At 30.2% G+C, this 16,988-nt stretch overlaps 2 protein-coding genes across 3 annotated transcripts in view; both read right to left on the bottom strand.

The window, feature by feature from the left end:
• The window catches only part of LOC149877020 (uncharacterized), a 19,794-nt gene extending 10,336 nt beyond the window's left edge, over positions 1–9,458 (bottom strand). The window contains exons 1-4 of one of the 2 annotated variants that reach the window (XM_090074847.1): positions 9,230–9,458; positions 8,960–9,032; positions 253–455; positions 78–165 (exon numbers count right to left, since the gene is read on the bottom strand). In XM_090074847.1, coding sequence (XP_089930973.1) covers positions 78–165; positions 253–455; positions 8,960–9,004 — 336 coding nt within the window. In that variant the 5' untranslated portion in view covers positions 9,005–9,032; positions 9,230–9,458. Of the gene's footprint in view, positions 1–77; positions 166–252; positions 456–8,959; positions 9,054–9,229 lie in introns of those variants that run through there. The other variant, XM_090074846.1, reaches the window with a different exon arrangement.
• Positions 9,459–12,733: 3,275 nt separating this feature from the next.
• LOC149877021 (flagellar calcium-binding protein-like) lies at positions 12,734–16,400 on the bottom strand. Its single transcript, XM_090074841.1, has one exon. It carries the CDS (start codon positions 13,380–13,382, stop codon positions 12,843–12,845), a length of 540 nt encoding a protein of 179 aa, XP_089930967.1. The 5' UTR covers positions 13,383–16,400; the 3' UTR covers positions 12,734–12,842.
• Between the last annotated feature and the right edge of the window lie 588 nt (positions 16,401–16,988).

Genomic DNA, 16,988 nt, shown 5'->3' on the forward strand with positions numbered 1-16,988 from the left:
ATAAATTTTTGTACAAATGTTTCTGGTGGATGATGATTTTGATAATGATGAAGGGAAACAAGAGTGTGCATTTATACCTTAGGATTATATTCAGCATTTCTTGCATGGAGGGCAATCTTTTTTAAATCAAGCTTGCAGCTAAGGTTTACTGTTGAAACTATATTCCTGAAAAGACATTACACACTCACAGTATAGAAATAATTAAATAATTAGTTTTGTTAACTGCTCTTGTATTTTATTTATTTTTCTTACTGAAGCTGAGGAATAATACCAGAAGCTTCTGCAGACATTGGTGTCATTGGAGCAATCATAGGTGTTAATGGTGTCATAGGAGGCCCAATCATAGGAGTGTTTGGTGCAACTGATGGATTAGATGGATAATAAGCACTAGTGACCGAACTGATTGGCATTGGACTATTGGTTGGATAAAAAGAACCACTTTGACTTTGCAGTAACTAAAAAGAAAGTGAGATATTGAAATCATAAAAATTTAGAAATTACTTTTTCTGTATATTCTTACTCCTTTAAACATACAAATAAATGGTAATAAACAATATATTTATCAATTTTAAAAAAAAAATTTAAAGCATGGTTTTTATGATTAATAATTCTTTATATAAAAAAGTAGTTTGATGTAACCTAACCAAAAATGGAAAGATAAAACCAGTGATAGTATTTGATTGAATTTGATCAATTTTATAAAAGTTCTTAAATTACTAATGATATGATAATTTAAACAAGTTTCATATTGCTATTTGATCTAACTAATCTGACATTAAACTAAAATTGAACTCTGACATTAAATTAATATGCAAAATCGCTTATAAACAACTATAATATTGCTGAAAATTTAAAACATCTTTAGGCTGATTTTATATAAAAACTATGCCAAATTTCTTTATCAAAAAACTAGTATTGCATTAAAAGAATTGACTGAAATATCAAATTATTCTGACTGATGTAGCAAGATGAAAAAAGTCAAATGAGAATATTGCTTTGTATATTAAAATTTCTAGTTTTAAATATGTTTTTGAATATGCATTTATAGAAAAAGTGAGAAGTTTAACATAATGTACACCTTTAGTAGTATTTGAATCCAAGTAAGTTACCTGTAAAATTTAGCAGCTTATAGTAAAACCTGGATTGAAAAAAAATTCTTAGCATAGTTTGCAGTGTTTTAAGCAGAATAATCATGACCATGCATGACACGTGGATCCATGCATGACACGTGGATCTACTACCATGATCCTAAATTGAACAACAATGATTGCAGTGGACTGAGGCTAGTTGTACAGCTCCAAAGTAGGTGAAGTCAGGATGATTGGCAGAAAAGGTTTTAGGATCAATCTTTTTAAAATTAAAAGGGATTTTATTGATCATGAAAAAGGTAAAACAGTTAACTCTGAATATTATCATTAACCTTTTAATTGAATGAAAACCTGATCAATTGGATGTTAAGATTCATGAAAAGAAATCTGGTTTAGCAAAAAAAAAATCATTTTTCATAAAGATTACACTTATTCTCACACAGGTGTTTTAATGATAGCTAAATTAAATGAATTTATCAGACTTTCTGCTGTCCATCCAAAGAGATCAGGATAAATTTTTAGCCATGGATCAGTATTTTGCAGATCTTCCAGAAAATAGTCACAGAGATAGTATAAAATTATTGGAGGATCATTGGAATAACTGTATTGAAGTTGAGAGTGATTATATTGAATAAATAAACTAATTTCAGGTAAAAATTTACACTCTTTCACTTCTGCTTTCAAAATTTTTCAATTAACCTATATAATAAGCTTTAAAAAAAATAGGGAATAGAAGAAGGAAAGAGAAAAGAAGAGATCTTGAAAAAAAAGGAGAGAATGGAGATAAGCTGCATAAATGCTAATAAAAAACTTGAACATGTTGATCTGAATGAGAAAATAGGTGATGATTTTGTTATTCCTAGAAAAAAATCTGAGGTTCTGATTTCATATCTCTTCTCATTCTAAATGCAATTGTGAAGTACATAGGAGTTATTTTGTCAAGGTTTTGAATCTCTTCAAATGTAGTAGCAATACTGGCTACTATCATAAATGATTGTAGAGGTAGTATTGATTTCTAAATACAGAGCAGTTTGCAGAGGAGGAAAAAAAAGTTGAAAATGCTTAAAAAATAAAATAAAAAGTTTAAATCTTACCAAAAATAAATGTCTTGCTATCCTTTTTGACTCAAAGATTATGACTAATTATGAAAATATAATTACTAGCTAAATTACTAATTATGACTTATTATAAAACTACACTTATTAACTAAATTATGAAACAATAGGTCAAGTTATTCCTAATTTTCAACATATTGGAATTGTTTCTGTTGAAAAATGGTAAAGCAAGTACACAATCAAAAGTAATTTAAGAAATTCTTGAAGAATGGGAACTATTTTTATGATTGGATTTCTGTCATTGGATACAAATCCCACAAATACTGAATTGTTAAATTGTGTTTGTACACAACTACAAAACTACAGAGGAAAAGCTACAAGGGAAAAGCTACAGGATGGTTAGCTTGCAGGTATCATATTTATGAGCTTTACACCTAGGTATCATATATAATTTATTTCTATTGATGTCTTATGCAAGAGCCAAATTATAATTTTAAAATATTAAAAACAAGAGTTTTCAAGATGGAGACAGTTGCTGTTAAACATGTGAGTTCATTTCAGTATTACACACAACCTGGTTTCTTAAAACCCCCTTGGCAGGTACTGCTCCGTTTCAGAAACTACAAGCCGTTGATGATATGATTTAGTACATAGGTAGAAGACCTAATTTGGTTAAGGCATTCTTCAATTCAATCCATAATCATTTCTGGTATCTACCTGAAAGATTTGTCGTACTATTTGTAATTAACAATGAATTACTGGAAGATGTTTGATACAGGGCTGGAAAAAACCCAACCCACCTGGTTTTTGTTAGTGTGTTTGTTTTTTGGTTTTCTAGACAATGATACATTTTTTTTATTTTACACTATATACAAACTATTGAAGTTGAACAATATAATCATATTCATGGTAATGTCCATTTAGGAAACGATCTAACTTAAACCAATGCATTTCCTACTGACAGATGAGGTGAATAGTTTGGAATAAGTTTCTTAATGTATTATAAACTTTTAATATAAATTAAGCATATAATACAAGTTCTAAACTACTGAAGTCCTAATACTTTTATGTATTATTAGGACTAGAGGAAGCTACTATTAACATTTTGATAAAGCTTAAGATGTTCAAACCATAAACCAATTTATTATTTTCTAATTTAGTGTTTGTGATTTAAAGTTGTAATAAGGTAATAAATTAGCTAATATAGCAGCAAAATGCCACTAAATAGTGGTAGAAGAGGTACATCAAAATAGAAAGAAGTAACTGATTTAGAAAATGAAAAGAACAGAGTGGCATGCAACTATTGTAAGAAAATAGTAAATAAAAGTGTAGAGAGATAGAGAGCTCATCCAGCAAAATCGCAAAAATAAAAATCAATAGAAACTGACAATATCTCTTGAATATCCTCAAAAAATCAGATTGAAAGTTTGATTATGGAATTAGAAGAAAATGCAGCCACATTTCCAAAAGCAGTAATACAGTGACAGTGGCAGTACATGAATCTAGAACACAAGAATCAGTCTCAGATGCAAATATTTATACAGGATGGCTGAAGCAATACACAGAATAATCTAATAATTCCCCATAGTGTGCATAATGGGAGTACCCCAAACCTGTTATCAACAACAGATCCAGGCTCAGAACAAAAAACAGTAGAATATTGTGTTTCATTAGCAAAATAGGCAATTAAAATGATTCAAATCAAATTTGGAAAAGAGGTGAGTTTCATTCAATCAGATTAACTAGCAATTTATTTTCATGGGCTTCAGGCTACCAATCAAAAATATTTATGTTTGTATATTCTAGCAAATGTTATCTACCATATAACATATTAATAGGTCTAATTAAATATTTAATCATAGATTTTTGGCCTATGAATAATGTTAATTTCACAATCTCATAGGTTTATTAACATATTTGCATTTTGTATATGTATTTGCTTGATCACTAAAAAATGAAAGTAATTATATACATGTAATCATTTTAGGTGTTTACAATGTGCACTAATAATGAAAATAAAGTGATAAAAATGAAAGAGTTACAGCTTCAAAAATATCCCAAACTTGTAATTTACAGGGGTTCAGAACATTGGCTTAAGAAGGATATCACTCCAAAAACTGCTGTAAAACAAATTGTAGGGGTGCACAAGTAATTCAGGAACCACATTCTTCCCCACTTTTTGTGTCAACCTTATTCTATAAAAAGGTATTTTGTTTTAAGAACAAACAAACCCTCTTTTTAGTCTTTGTCTTTCATTGACAGCACAAAATTATAAAATAAATTTAATTGACCCTTGAACAAAATTTTATTCTTAAATTGTGTCTTGAAGTTAACATATACCAATTGCATTTGACAAAACTAATCTGATATTTACAGAGTTGGCAGAGATTGATTGTTGATTGAGAGTTGATTGAACAGATCAAAAAATCTTTTTTATTCAAATATGATTTTTCTGACCCAAGGTTACTATGTGAAATATGCAATTCCTGCAAAGTTCTTTTAGGAAAAAAGTTTAAGGGTGAGAGTGTGGCTCTCCCAAAGTTTAATGATTTCAAAACTGTAATGGTGAGACCAATGACACATGGTCAACCTTGTGATTGCATCATTTATTTGTGAGCTATCCAGAGGTGGATTATATGAAAGCACTTCAAACCCACCCTCTGGATAGCTCACAATCTTGTGGAATTTCACAAAACCAAAGGAGGTGTTCTGAATTTCTCAACCTATTTGGAAAAGCAGTCCCTCATTAGTGCAATCAAAACACATTCAGAACATAAAGCAACCTGCTTCAAAGGATCCAAAAGTCAGTGAACAAATAGCATTAACTGTTATCACTTCAAAAGAATTCTCATTACATGGAGCAGTCAGAATTGCACAAAGTAATGGATTCCGTTCTAACTCCAGGTTAGTACTGACCTTGGATTATTTCACCAGTAGATTTAGAAACATCCTGCTAGATTGTTTTGCATTTTATCTTGCTATATGCTAATTATGTTTAAAATGTTCTTTTGCAATTTTTTCATTAAGGTATAACAAGTCCCATGAGACTCTTTGAGGATGCACCACTTCTAAGAGCTCAAGATTTTGTCCACATTCAGAAAAACTCTGGATTGTTAAATAATAACATCAAAATAAAAATGCTGGCTTCAACAATAAATCAAATCACAAATGCTCAAATTGTTGAGCCAAGATTTAAAGAAATATTTCATGACAAATGTCAAACAATTGGCAAAAGATTGGCTGACAACTTCTCACACACATACATATCTGAGACAAATGATGAACTGCAGCAGCAAAAGTAACCTGTGGTTCACTGCAAGAATTTTTCTAATCTTCTGAATGATGTTTTGTGATACAGCAAATTCATAGTGACTGTCTAGTGAAGCTTGGAATTGATGGTGAAGGTTGTTTTCTCAAAATCAGTTTTGGCATTTAAGAGAATGAATCAAGCCTTCCATCCCCTCCTCCATTAGGCAAAAAGATATTGTCATCTCAGACAGCCAGAGATAGTGGGGTTAAGTGCCAAATCATTGTTGCTGTGGCTGGGGATGTGCCAGAAAATTATGACAAACTCAAAAATATAATGTCCTTGATTTGTTCAAGTGAAGTTGATTTTTATTTGTCATGTGACATGATGTTAGGAAACATTTCTTGGGGGCTTCAATCTCATGCCAGATCACATCCTTGTACATGGTGTGATAATGATCACTGAAACTTATTACAGTGTGGAAACCTTTGCACATTTGGTTAAATTAAAAAGTGCTTTTCTTCATTTTAAGATTCATGCCTAGATCTCAAAAAACTAAAACACTTCAAAATGTGGTTCATGAGCCACTCTTGAATGTGTGTAATTCAACAGCTGTTCTAGCCATTATCCTGCCAATCGATCTTCATCTTTTGCCTATTGTCTTCAATCATTTGTTTAAAAAACTAAAAGAATGCTGGAATAAGGCTGATGAATGGCCAAAATCCCTTCACATCAAGCTCAGCTCTACTAGGGAAATCAGCTTGGTGGCAATCAATGTCAAAAATTTCTTAGAAATATTCTTCAAAGACTTGCAGAGGAGGACTTACAAGTCTTTGAAAAAATATATATAAATAAATACATATGTGTGTATGTATGTAATAGCATTGAGAAAACAAAGTTTGTTTAAATTGAATAGTTTTATCAGAATTTATAATAAAACTTCTATTTTCATTAAAATAATTGACAAAAATAAATAAAAATACAATGTGTTATAGCATCATCCACATAAGGTGTCAAAATAGGATGCAATGACTTTGATGGTAATATCTGCAGACCACTTTCAATCTCCAGTGATGGAACAGGAGGGTGACTAGGGCTTCCATATTTTAGACATCCATTCTTCTTTTAGATGTCTAAACTTGTCATAAGTTTATTGGATGCTTGTCTTTAAAAACAATTTTGCTTTTTACTTTCCATTCATCCAGCATTTTCTTAGTTCTTCTTTATCTCTCGTAGCTCAAATGGATTGGCTGTTGAATAATTATGCTATTTCTTCCCACGAAGGTTTCTTTTTTTTTAGGGAGAAACTATCTATCCTTTTTTTCCTCCATCTCTTTATGGCCTTAAATTATATTGATCAGAAGTGATTTTTCATGTTGACTGAAAATTTGTCTTATAGAATTTATTTTAAAGATATTTAAAAAATCAGCAAAAGGTGGATATGCATTTAGAAATTTATCTTCTTTTATATGTTAAGTATTTCTGATCTTCGACTACCACCACAGTGAGATTATTACAATATAAATTACAATTTCACAGTAGCAAAATGAATCACATTTTACCATGACACTTTCTTTTCTTTGTATTTATACTCTTTTTTCTGGGTTTTCCATGTATTTTATTTCAAACAGAACCTGTTAAAAATGGAGGAATCAAGAGATATTGATCACCAATGAGGTATTTATAAGATCACCCAAAAGATTATATGATTACCAAAGTGCTATTTATGGCCAAACTTTGGTTACTTATGGCTTAGGGTTTGGATCTGAAAGTGGCATATGAATTTGTTCTTGGTAATGACCAACACACAATAGACTGAATAGAAGTCTGAGTTGACAAAGCCTAACTTTGAAATTCAAGTCAAACTTGACATAAGTTTGCTTCTTGAATTTTACCCTTAATTCTTTTTACTTTTCACTTCATGATATAGAAAATTAATGATAAGAATTCAGTAATCTACTTCCCTAATTTTAATAAATCATATTTCAAATACCCCTATCAAATAATTAAAAAATAATGTCAAGAAATATAAATATCTGTTCTTAATTGAAAAAAAGAATTAGGAAACTAATAACAGATTTTAAATTTGAAAAAAAAAAAACTTTTTACATGGTTTTTTTAAAGTGGTTTTTTTTTTTATTTTTTTGGGTGGATTTTTTTAGTGCCAGCTCTGGTAAGCTGTTACTCTTCAGCTTTACAAATCTCCTGGCTATAGATGCTATATTTAAACAAAATAGGTAAAGCAATCCACAGATTGTGGTAGATAGTCATACCAAACTTTTTCCTGAACTTGTAGGACCAGAGAGTTTGTTTTTATTTGACATATTGAAACTAACCATGTTTTTTCTGGATTTCTGAAATACAGATAATTTGTTCTCTTTCCATGCTATTAATAATGCTAAAAGGAAAATGGCTAAAATGATTTTGGCTAAAAGATTTGCCTGCGTGCTTTTTTGGCACAAAAGTGACACGCAGGCAAATCTTTTAGCCATTGCTAGCCATAGACAAAAATTCAAAGTAATAAAGATTAAATCTAATTACTAAAATCTTAAATGGTAGCATTATATTTTAATCTTTTCACTATCAAAGATATATTTGGAAGAACTGCAATACTTTGAACCCAATTAAATACTTATTATATTGAGTTATTAAAATAGGAAAATGATAAAATTACTTATGTTTTGATTTTACACAACAGAAAGTTTGCTGTAAGATGTAAGAAATTTCTGCTTATTAATGTTGAGTAATTTGTGAGTTAAAAAAAAGTTTTGAGGAAAGTTAGATTTTTAATATAAGGATTTTTTTAAGTCAAAAGTGGAGGGCTTAGTAGTGCACCAATGAGTCTGAAATTTATAGTTTGAAAATGGGTCTTAGTAGCACCTAAATTTATTATTTAAAATACTTTGGTATTTTTACAGTTTTCATACTTTTATTTCAAGTCCCTGATAACAATAGAACCATATTTTGATATTTGGGTTTTCACAACCTTTTTGAAAACTAATTAAAACCAATTGAATTTTAAATAAGAACCACAAGAAACAGGCATAGTTCTATTACTAATTTAAAAAAAAAACACTTGCTAAAGCTCCCAAAGTCATAGGAGAACAATTTTATGAATAGCTCAACTTTTATAAGATCAACCAAGTCATAGATCAACAATATATGGAAGATTTGTTTGTTTTTTATTAGCAAAATAATTTTAAAAATTGTAATATTCCTAAAAGACGTTCCCACCCAACCATTTGGAAGTTTGTCAACTATTTCATTTGCTTCACTTACATGTGTTGGATTTTTCAATCATTTTTGAAAACACAAAATTGGTGAAGAGTTTTTTGCGTGAAAAACTTTAATTTAATTCCTTGTAAGACTTGTTTTCAATCTGCACTTTAATTGTGATAAATGGTTAGATAGGTAATATTTGGTTGCTATTCATATTTTTTGAAGAATATAGATAGGATGAGAATATCTCTCTACATTTTCTTAATTACGAAGCTCTTGATGCACCCTTATATGTTGATAAATTATGTTATCAAGGAAAGACATTGTTGAATAATTTATACTCTGATTACCTGATTACGCATCCTTTGTTTGAGCTCTTCATCTTCATGATCCATATTGTATAAAATTAAATTGTTTTAAAATCTAGAAACAAAAAGATTAAAAAATATGTGTGTGTATGTATATATATATATATATATATATATATATATATATATATATATATATATATATATATGATTTAATATATTTATTGTAATATATAAGAATAAGGATGAATAATAAGAATGCTTGTCTCAATATAATTTTATTTTATTGGAGTATTATTGGAATTCATTTACCTTAAAACCAAGTGCTGCATATTGCACTAATTAAAATATTCCCTACTTTTCTACCTAAATAGATCTGTCAGAAGTGAAACACCTTTTAATAGCAGACTGCTTGAGACAAATTTAATACTAGATTTTAAAGATTAGCTGTCAATTAGTACGATTCAAATGATGAAGTGTCAGAAAGACTTCTTCAACAACTGGAATTTGTAAACAACTGTGCAGAAACATCCTAACAACCCTTAAGAATGAAAAAATCTTAAGAACAAACTTTCTTATAAATTAACTCTATATCAATCTTTATTTCTAACAAAATAGCTCTTTAGATTTTTCTTTAAAAAAGTTCTAAAAAAGAAAATTAGTAGGGAAAATCAGTAAAAAATAAAAAATAAAATACTTAAGTATCAAAATTCCCTTTCAGAACGTATATAATTTCATTGGCAATTTTAAGTAAATTCTATGGAATTTATAGGGAACTAATTTTATGAAAATCTCTAGAGTATTTTAGTTTTTGTATTTAATCAAATTAAATTAAAAACTATTATGCTGTTACCATAAGTTAAATACTTTTCAAATCAATAAATCTTTGTGATAATGTAACATGGATTCATAAATGACTTTTGGGGTCAATCTTGTAAAATTAAATAAAATAACGAACTTCTTGAAAAAAAACGTTTAAAAGAGTGACGATTTTGATTTTTTTTTCGTGAAGAAATAGAAAATTTGCGCAAATAACCGTAATTCATCAAAAGCTGCTGAGTCAGCAAAATTATCATTTAAACATGTAGTTACAAGAACGTTAAAAATTTGAGCAACACTTGAGATTTGAGCCAGAAATTTTATAAGCATAATATAATCAACCTAAATTTTTTTCAAAAGTAGTAAACCAAACTAAAATGACAGACATTGGCATGTTGCCGTCATCGATAATGATCCCCGGGAAAGTAAAATGTTTTTTTCTGACCAAAATAAAAGATTATTCTTGTTTACTTTTCTACCAGCTCTTTCTGAAATATTTATGAAAAAATAGTGAAAATTTTACATAAAGAGAGTAAGAGGTATTCAGTTTTAGAAATATTTTTAAAAAATATTAAACTAAAAAAATGGACTTTTAAAATAAAAAAACTTATAAGTTAAAAAAATCTCGCATAAAAAAAAAGAAATCAATAATGGCCAGGAAGTAATTAATTACCACCATTAGATCAAATGTAAGACCAAAATAAGAGCAACTAAACATTAATTTAAATAAGTTCACAAACGGATATATTGCACTCTAATTGCTTTTGAGCCTTATGTGCATTCAGGAAGAAGTTCATTTTTTTACATATTAATTTGAGGAAGATGATTCGGTTTTTATTAAATGTAAAGTCAAATGCATCAAGCAACAACAAAGTAAGATGCATAATATAACTTGATTAACATATAGAGCCCACCTAAGCGCCCAGCTAGTACACATACATCGGCACAACGTCGGAAGCGTTGGTTTATTTTATGACTCAAGTGATAAAGTCGAACCAAAGTCGGGCCAACGTCGGAATACGACTGAATTTTTGCTTTTTTGCATACTTTCAGTGTGTTTCAGGTTTTAGTGTTGAATAAGTTTTCGGCCATTCTTAAAAAAATTCCGTTTTTATTAAGCTGTTGGTTATGTAAAGAAGTTGTAAAGATATTATTCTAAAACAAACAGATTGAGTCACGAATAGTGGTTGTTATAGAACTCGGAAAGGTTGAATCACGAGAAAAAGTGGTATTAAAAAAATTAAAAAAGATTGAATCACGCGAAGAAGTGGTTTTGAAAAGAAATCCCCTCCGTTAGAATTCAGCTTGTTAGAGAGATACAGATACTTTATATATAATATATATAAACACAAAAATATATGAATACCTATAATTTTAGCAGTAGTTATGACAATGCCTAAAGCTCATCAAACGAATGATGCAAGTTCAAAGATTTCTATCAAATTGTATAACGAGGAGCATTCGAACGTTGTTGTTTGTCTAAAGTGAAGTAAAGATGCAAGATTCGTAAGGATGCTTAGCAGTCGAGAAGAACGTTATTTTGCTCGAACATGTGTACAAATATTTTAACATAATTAAAATGTTTATTACAACAAATATTGGTTTTCTCTTAGTAATTGTTTAATTTAAGTTGGTTCATTAATCAATGTTATATTTTCGTTCATCAGCGTCAAATTTTATTCAAACTTATTTGGACATTACATTTTATTCAACGTTACAAAGAAATAGCTGCGCTTTATTTAAAAAAATAGTTACTCTTTAGTTAAAAAAAGTTACACTTAAGTCAAAGAAATAATTAATTTAATTTGATTGCAAAAACTTTGTTTTTGATTGAAAAGATGAGCACACCTTTTGAATCAAAATCAAAGTTTTTGCAAACAAGTAAAACTAATAATTTTTGAATTATACGTTGGACCAACATCAGAATGCGATGCTCTCCCAACGTCGAAATCCGACGTCGGGCAAACGTTAGCCCAACGGTTGGTTGCGACGTCGCGCCGGCTATCAAATCCACTTTGGCTCGATGTCGGCCAACGAATTTTTCGACGTTGATCCAACGTTGGGCCAACGTCTATGTGTTATCTGGGGCGTACATATAAACGGGAAAAGACGTCGAGGGTTGAGTTCATAATTTATTCTGACCTGACGTCTGTGTAAAAGTATGGAATCCTGTTTGGTAGCACGGTGCCTATTATAGGAGTTGGTTTTGATGATACCGTTTTTTTCAAACTGTGTCCCATAATCTGTGCGGTTAGAGGATGATGAGCCAAATAGCGAGAGGAAGGTGTGAGAGCGGCGTGTAAGACACATTTCCCACTTTTTCTGGTTGAGAAATGCGAATGGTTAGCATGAGTATTCGTTATCTACCACTAGAATGCATTTATTTTGCTGCAGTGGGTTGCAGGGTTCCCACGGTCTTGTTTCCTAAATGGAACAAGACCGTGGGAACCCTGGTGGAGGTTTGAGTTTCAATAGTAAACACGGTTAGGCATTTACTGATTATTTGTTTTTACGAAATTCATATTTTTAAAATCTTAAATATAGCTGAAAGAAGACAGAGAGAAATAAGTAGTGTAAAACTGATGCAGTTCCCATAAACATTAAATTGAATCATTTTTATGAACAAAAGCTGTCATTGCAGCGTTTCAATTCAGCGAAGATTATTGCGCTTTAGGTAAAAGAAAAATTTCACACTATAGATGGATTCTCCTTTAACTTTTACTTAGAATAAAATTTTTAAAATTTTTATAACCAGAGGCTATTAAACTTTTTACTCAAAAACTAATAAGAAGTTTTGCAAGTTAATTCAGCGCGAGCATATCTTTTTGGAACAAAATGCGTATCTTTAAAAAGTGTAACGCGCGGGAAACCACTGCCAGCGGTTTGGATGCTATTTCGAATACGCCGCAATCAGGTTAAATAAGTCGCTTGGGATTGAAGCAAAAAATCAATATTACTTGATTAGCTCCTGAAAAAATAAGTAAATACGAAAATGTATCAACGTGTGGCTTTAGTTTCATTACAAAAAGATAGCTTTCAACTTGAACTATTTCCAAAAAAAGCAAGCATAAATAAGGAAAAGAAAAATGCCTTTTTTTTTTTTTTTTTAGTCTTTGTTTACTTCATCAACGTCATCTTCCAAATCGAGGTGCTTCTTGATTGCCCAGTCACAGAATTCATCAAACAAGACAAATCCGCTACCATTTTTATCAATAGCATTGAATTCATTTTCGGGGTTAATCGATCCAACCCATTTTTCAATCTTTGATTGTGCTGCCAGAAACTCATTAAATTCAATTCTGTTATCAGAATCTTGATCAACTCGGGAAAAAGCTTCATAGTATTCAAAATACTGCCGCAATGAGAGCAGAAAAATTCGGAATTCAGAGAACTCCACATAGTCATCGCCCACGCTTCCGGATTTCGAATAGTTTTTTGCATACTTGAATGCTCTGTGTATTGCTGGTTTTGCGTTAAAGATTTCATCGATGTGAAGATAAGCTCTGATTGCGCTGTCAATTTCTGCTAAGGAAAGAACTTTGTTTCCATTATCGAATTGCTGAAACAGTTTCCTGCGCTGTTCTTTTTCCTCGTTGCTACGGCCAGTCGGTAGTTTTGCATTTATTGCAGCCCAATCAATAGACATTCTGAATCTTTATTGATATATCTGAAAAAATGAGTTCAGAGGATAAAATATGTTGGATACTACACTATCACTGTCAATATGTTAACTCACTTAACTCAAAGGTGCTTTGGTTTTAAATATTATTTAATATGATGCTCTATTTATGTCTGAAACAAGTTTATCGTGTTTCAAATAATTATCAAGTTTAAATGTTTCAAATAAATATATCGAGTTTAAACGTGTCAAATAAATTATTATGCAAATATAAATTCTTTTTGTAAGAAAATTTCAATTAGACGAAGCATGAAAAACTTCAGTGAAGAATAACAAATCTAATTTTCTTTTTAAGATAAGTTTAACAGTTTACAAGACTGAACAGAATTTCTTTAAGAAAAAAAATCAACCATTTTTAAATTGTTAAATCCTCTTGACAAGTTTTTCGCTTTTTTTACTTTTATGCTTGAAAAGTTTTTGAATGTAAAATGAATATAAACTATTAATCTGAATACTGTAGCTGAATGTACATATTAAATTATTAAACTATCCTATAAGCGACAGAGGCTAACGCAGATTTTATCAGCTTCCACATACGAACAACCGCGAGACTCTTATAAATATTTTATTTATAACGCGCTTCACAATTCATTTATAGAATTGAGGCGTACCTTGCGATCACTCCAATATTGCATTCTTCAAAGGCATTTAAGATTATTTAAATCGAACATATTTTTTACAAAAACCTGTAAAAGAGAATTATATTTTTTGAATATTTAAAAGCGTTCAAAAACAATTCTCATAAATGCGATCTCTCCCTCTCGAAGTGAATAGATCGTTCCGGGTTCGGCGCTAAAGCCTATGAGAACTGAGGGCATCCTTTGCATACGGCCCCAACGATGCTTTGTGATTAATATATAAATTCACTAAAGTAATCTGTGTAAAATTAAAGCGTGATACTTTTTATCAAATATTTGTTTTTATTAACATATAACATCACTGTATTAGTTTATGTAACACTTGTCGTTTGCCGTGACATTTGCGTTATAATTTGATAATCACAGAAAATTCCGTGTTATAGGAGAAGGGAGAGCGGGAAGGGTGTTATAAATCAAATCCTGTTTAAAACTTAAACTTTTTGAACCAATACTGAGCTCTTGCACCATTACCAACATTAATACAGTTCCGTTTGTCTCTTCAAACCTACTCTTCTGAAAAAAAATATTTTCGTGATTTTGAAAATTTTGCTTATAGCCATTAACACCCTTCTCAACGGTTTTCTTAAGTTTGAATATAAAAAGTTTAAATCAAAAAGAATCGAATGAATGTTCATGACTTTTAAGTAACGAAGTTTGATTAATAGTAATAATTGAGTAATAGTAAAAAATAAGATTAAAAATCAGAGACTAAATTTAAACGTGCACAAAAAGGCAAAATTTATAATTGCTTTTTAAAAAATAATTTTTTAGATAAGATTTCAGACATTAGGTTTATACCACTAGCATGCTGCTGGGCCTGTATGGGATGCGATACTGGCTCAGTGAAGATTTTATTTATCGGAAAATATTGCACTGCTACATCGGATTGTTTTTGTTTGATATTAGTCGCCAGTCATCATTTACCATTAATAGCCTATCGTTGTTTATCCTTGCTGGCACATCATTTTTCAGTGCGTATTTCCGTTGGAAATACGTATACGGAAAAACGGTAGGCTGTACTACGCTAAACTATTGGTGTATCAGAATTATTCCTACTTACAATTAGTTCCATTTATATTTTGAATTTTATAATATTCCCTTTATACTGCATTATATCCGTTATAAGAAATTAATCATATTTATTGCGTATCATTTAGTAAAACTAATTAGTCACAAGTCCCCAAAGCAACTTTTATAAATCTTATCATAAAATAAAAATTTAGGGCAAAAAAAAACTATTGGTGTTTAGAATTACCCTACATACGTGGGGTGTTTCTGAACTAATCGTGGGGTAATAAAAAATAAAATAATAAATGCAATAATTAAGCGCAAAAATCACAGACAAAACCTCGGGATATGCTCACCTCCACCAGGCCTTACAATTGTAACACATCATCCAGTCTACCATTGGCGCATCATGAAGTTTTTCATCGCAACATAATACAACAACAATCTTTTAAAACTAATATTTTATTTTTTAAATGTTGAAATTTTAAAAAATTAATACAAATAAAAGTCACAAACAAAACCCCAGGATGTGCTTTCACCAATTGTGCACTTCTCGTGCAACCAGGCCTGATTTATGACACAGAAACCAGTTTTCTGTTGACGGATCCTGATACTTTTCTTTGTAAATTAATAACAAATCTCTTTATAACATCTGGCTCTCTTTTTTTTCTTCACATGGCGGTACATGATCCGCCAATAAGTGATCAAAGTTCTTCTTTCCCTTCTTACTCTTACCAGCGGTATTTTTTACTTCTTGTTCCTTCCTACTTTTCTTTTGCTGCTTGTCCTCAAAAATATTTCTGATTTGAGAACGAGTAATAATGGTGGAATGTTTATTTCTGAATAAATATTCTCATTCATTCCTCATCAATATATATTCTCTTAATATTAACTTGTATAAATAACCATACATTTACGGATAATAACGCATATTTAAAGTTACTCAAATATCTTTTCTTACCAATTCTTCTCATGAGTTTTTATTTAAAATCTCCGTAAATTCTTCTCATATTATTCTCTTTAACTCTTCAAAATTCTTTTCTCATAAGATCCTCTTTAAAATTTCTTAAAACTCTTTTCTCATAAAATCTTTTTTAAATCACTTTTCTCTTAAAATTCTCTTTAAAGTAAATCATTTCATCAAAATCTCCCCAAAAAACTCACTCTTAGAAATCCTAAAAAAATATGTTAGATTTTCTCATAAAATTCTTTTCCATCTTTTCCATCAGTCCGCAAATGTTAATTTTGAATTTTCGTACAGACAGTCGATCTCTTTTTCTTCATGTTCTTTTAGTGCTTTGTTTCAAATTCTGAGTTATGGTATTCTAAAACAGGTTTTACAAATTGTTTTTTTTTTATTAGTCTTTGTCTCGGAATGGCTACAGAACTTTCGAGAACTTTACTAATTAAACTCATATCATTGTGTTTCTAGAAGTGTTTGCAAAAACAGCTTTAAACATTAATGGTAGAACTTATTTATTTTTCATGTCATTGAACATGTGTATCCACCTGGTGTTTTGGTTGATTCGCTCTTTTCTTCGTTCGAATGTTATATGCTTAAGTTGAGTAAAACTTGAAGATAATGTTTATAATTTTCTCATTTTTCCTCCTCACAATACCAGCGGCTCAAAATCTGTTGGCTGCTTTTTCAATATTGCTGATACGATTAAATGCTTTTGTAAACAGTTCAAAAACTTCGTATTAAGTTATTCTTTGCCTTATTATTCACACTTTAGACGTTCGAAACTACCCCACTAAGATCTTTCGTTATTTCCCCGCGGACATAACAAATGAAATACGATTAATCTATTGAGGTTGTATTAAAATATCCAAAATATAATACGTGTTAAAAACTCTTTGATTATGATACTATGCAACAATAATATCCATAGTAGCTATAACAGGAATGTTTCTCAAGCAAAATATT

The sequence above is a fragment of the Hydra viridissima genome, unplaced genomic scaffold, assembly GCF_058129835.1.
Source record: "Hydra viridissima isolate aposymbiotic clone 2 unplaced genomic scaffold, HvirCarnegie_v1 scaffold_17, whole genome shotgun sequence".
In the NCBI taxonomy this organism is placed as follows: Eukaryota; Metazoa; Cnidaria; class Hydrozoa; order Anthoathecata; family Hydridae; genus Hydra; species Hydra viridissima.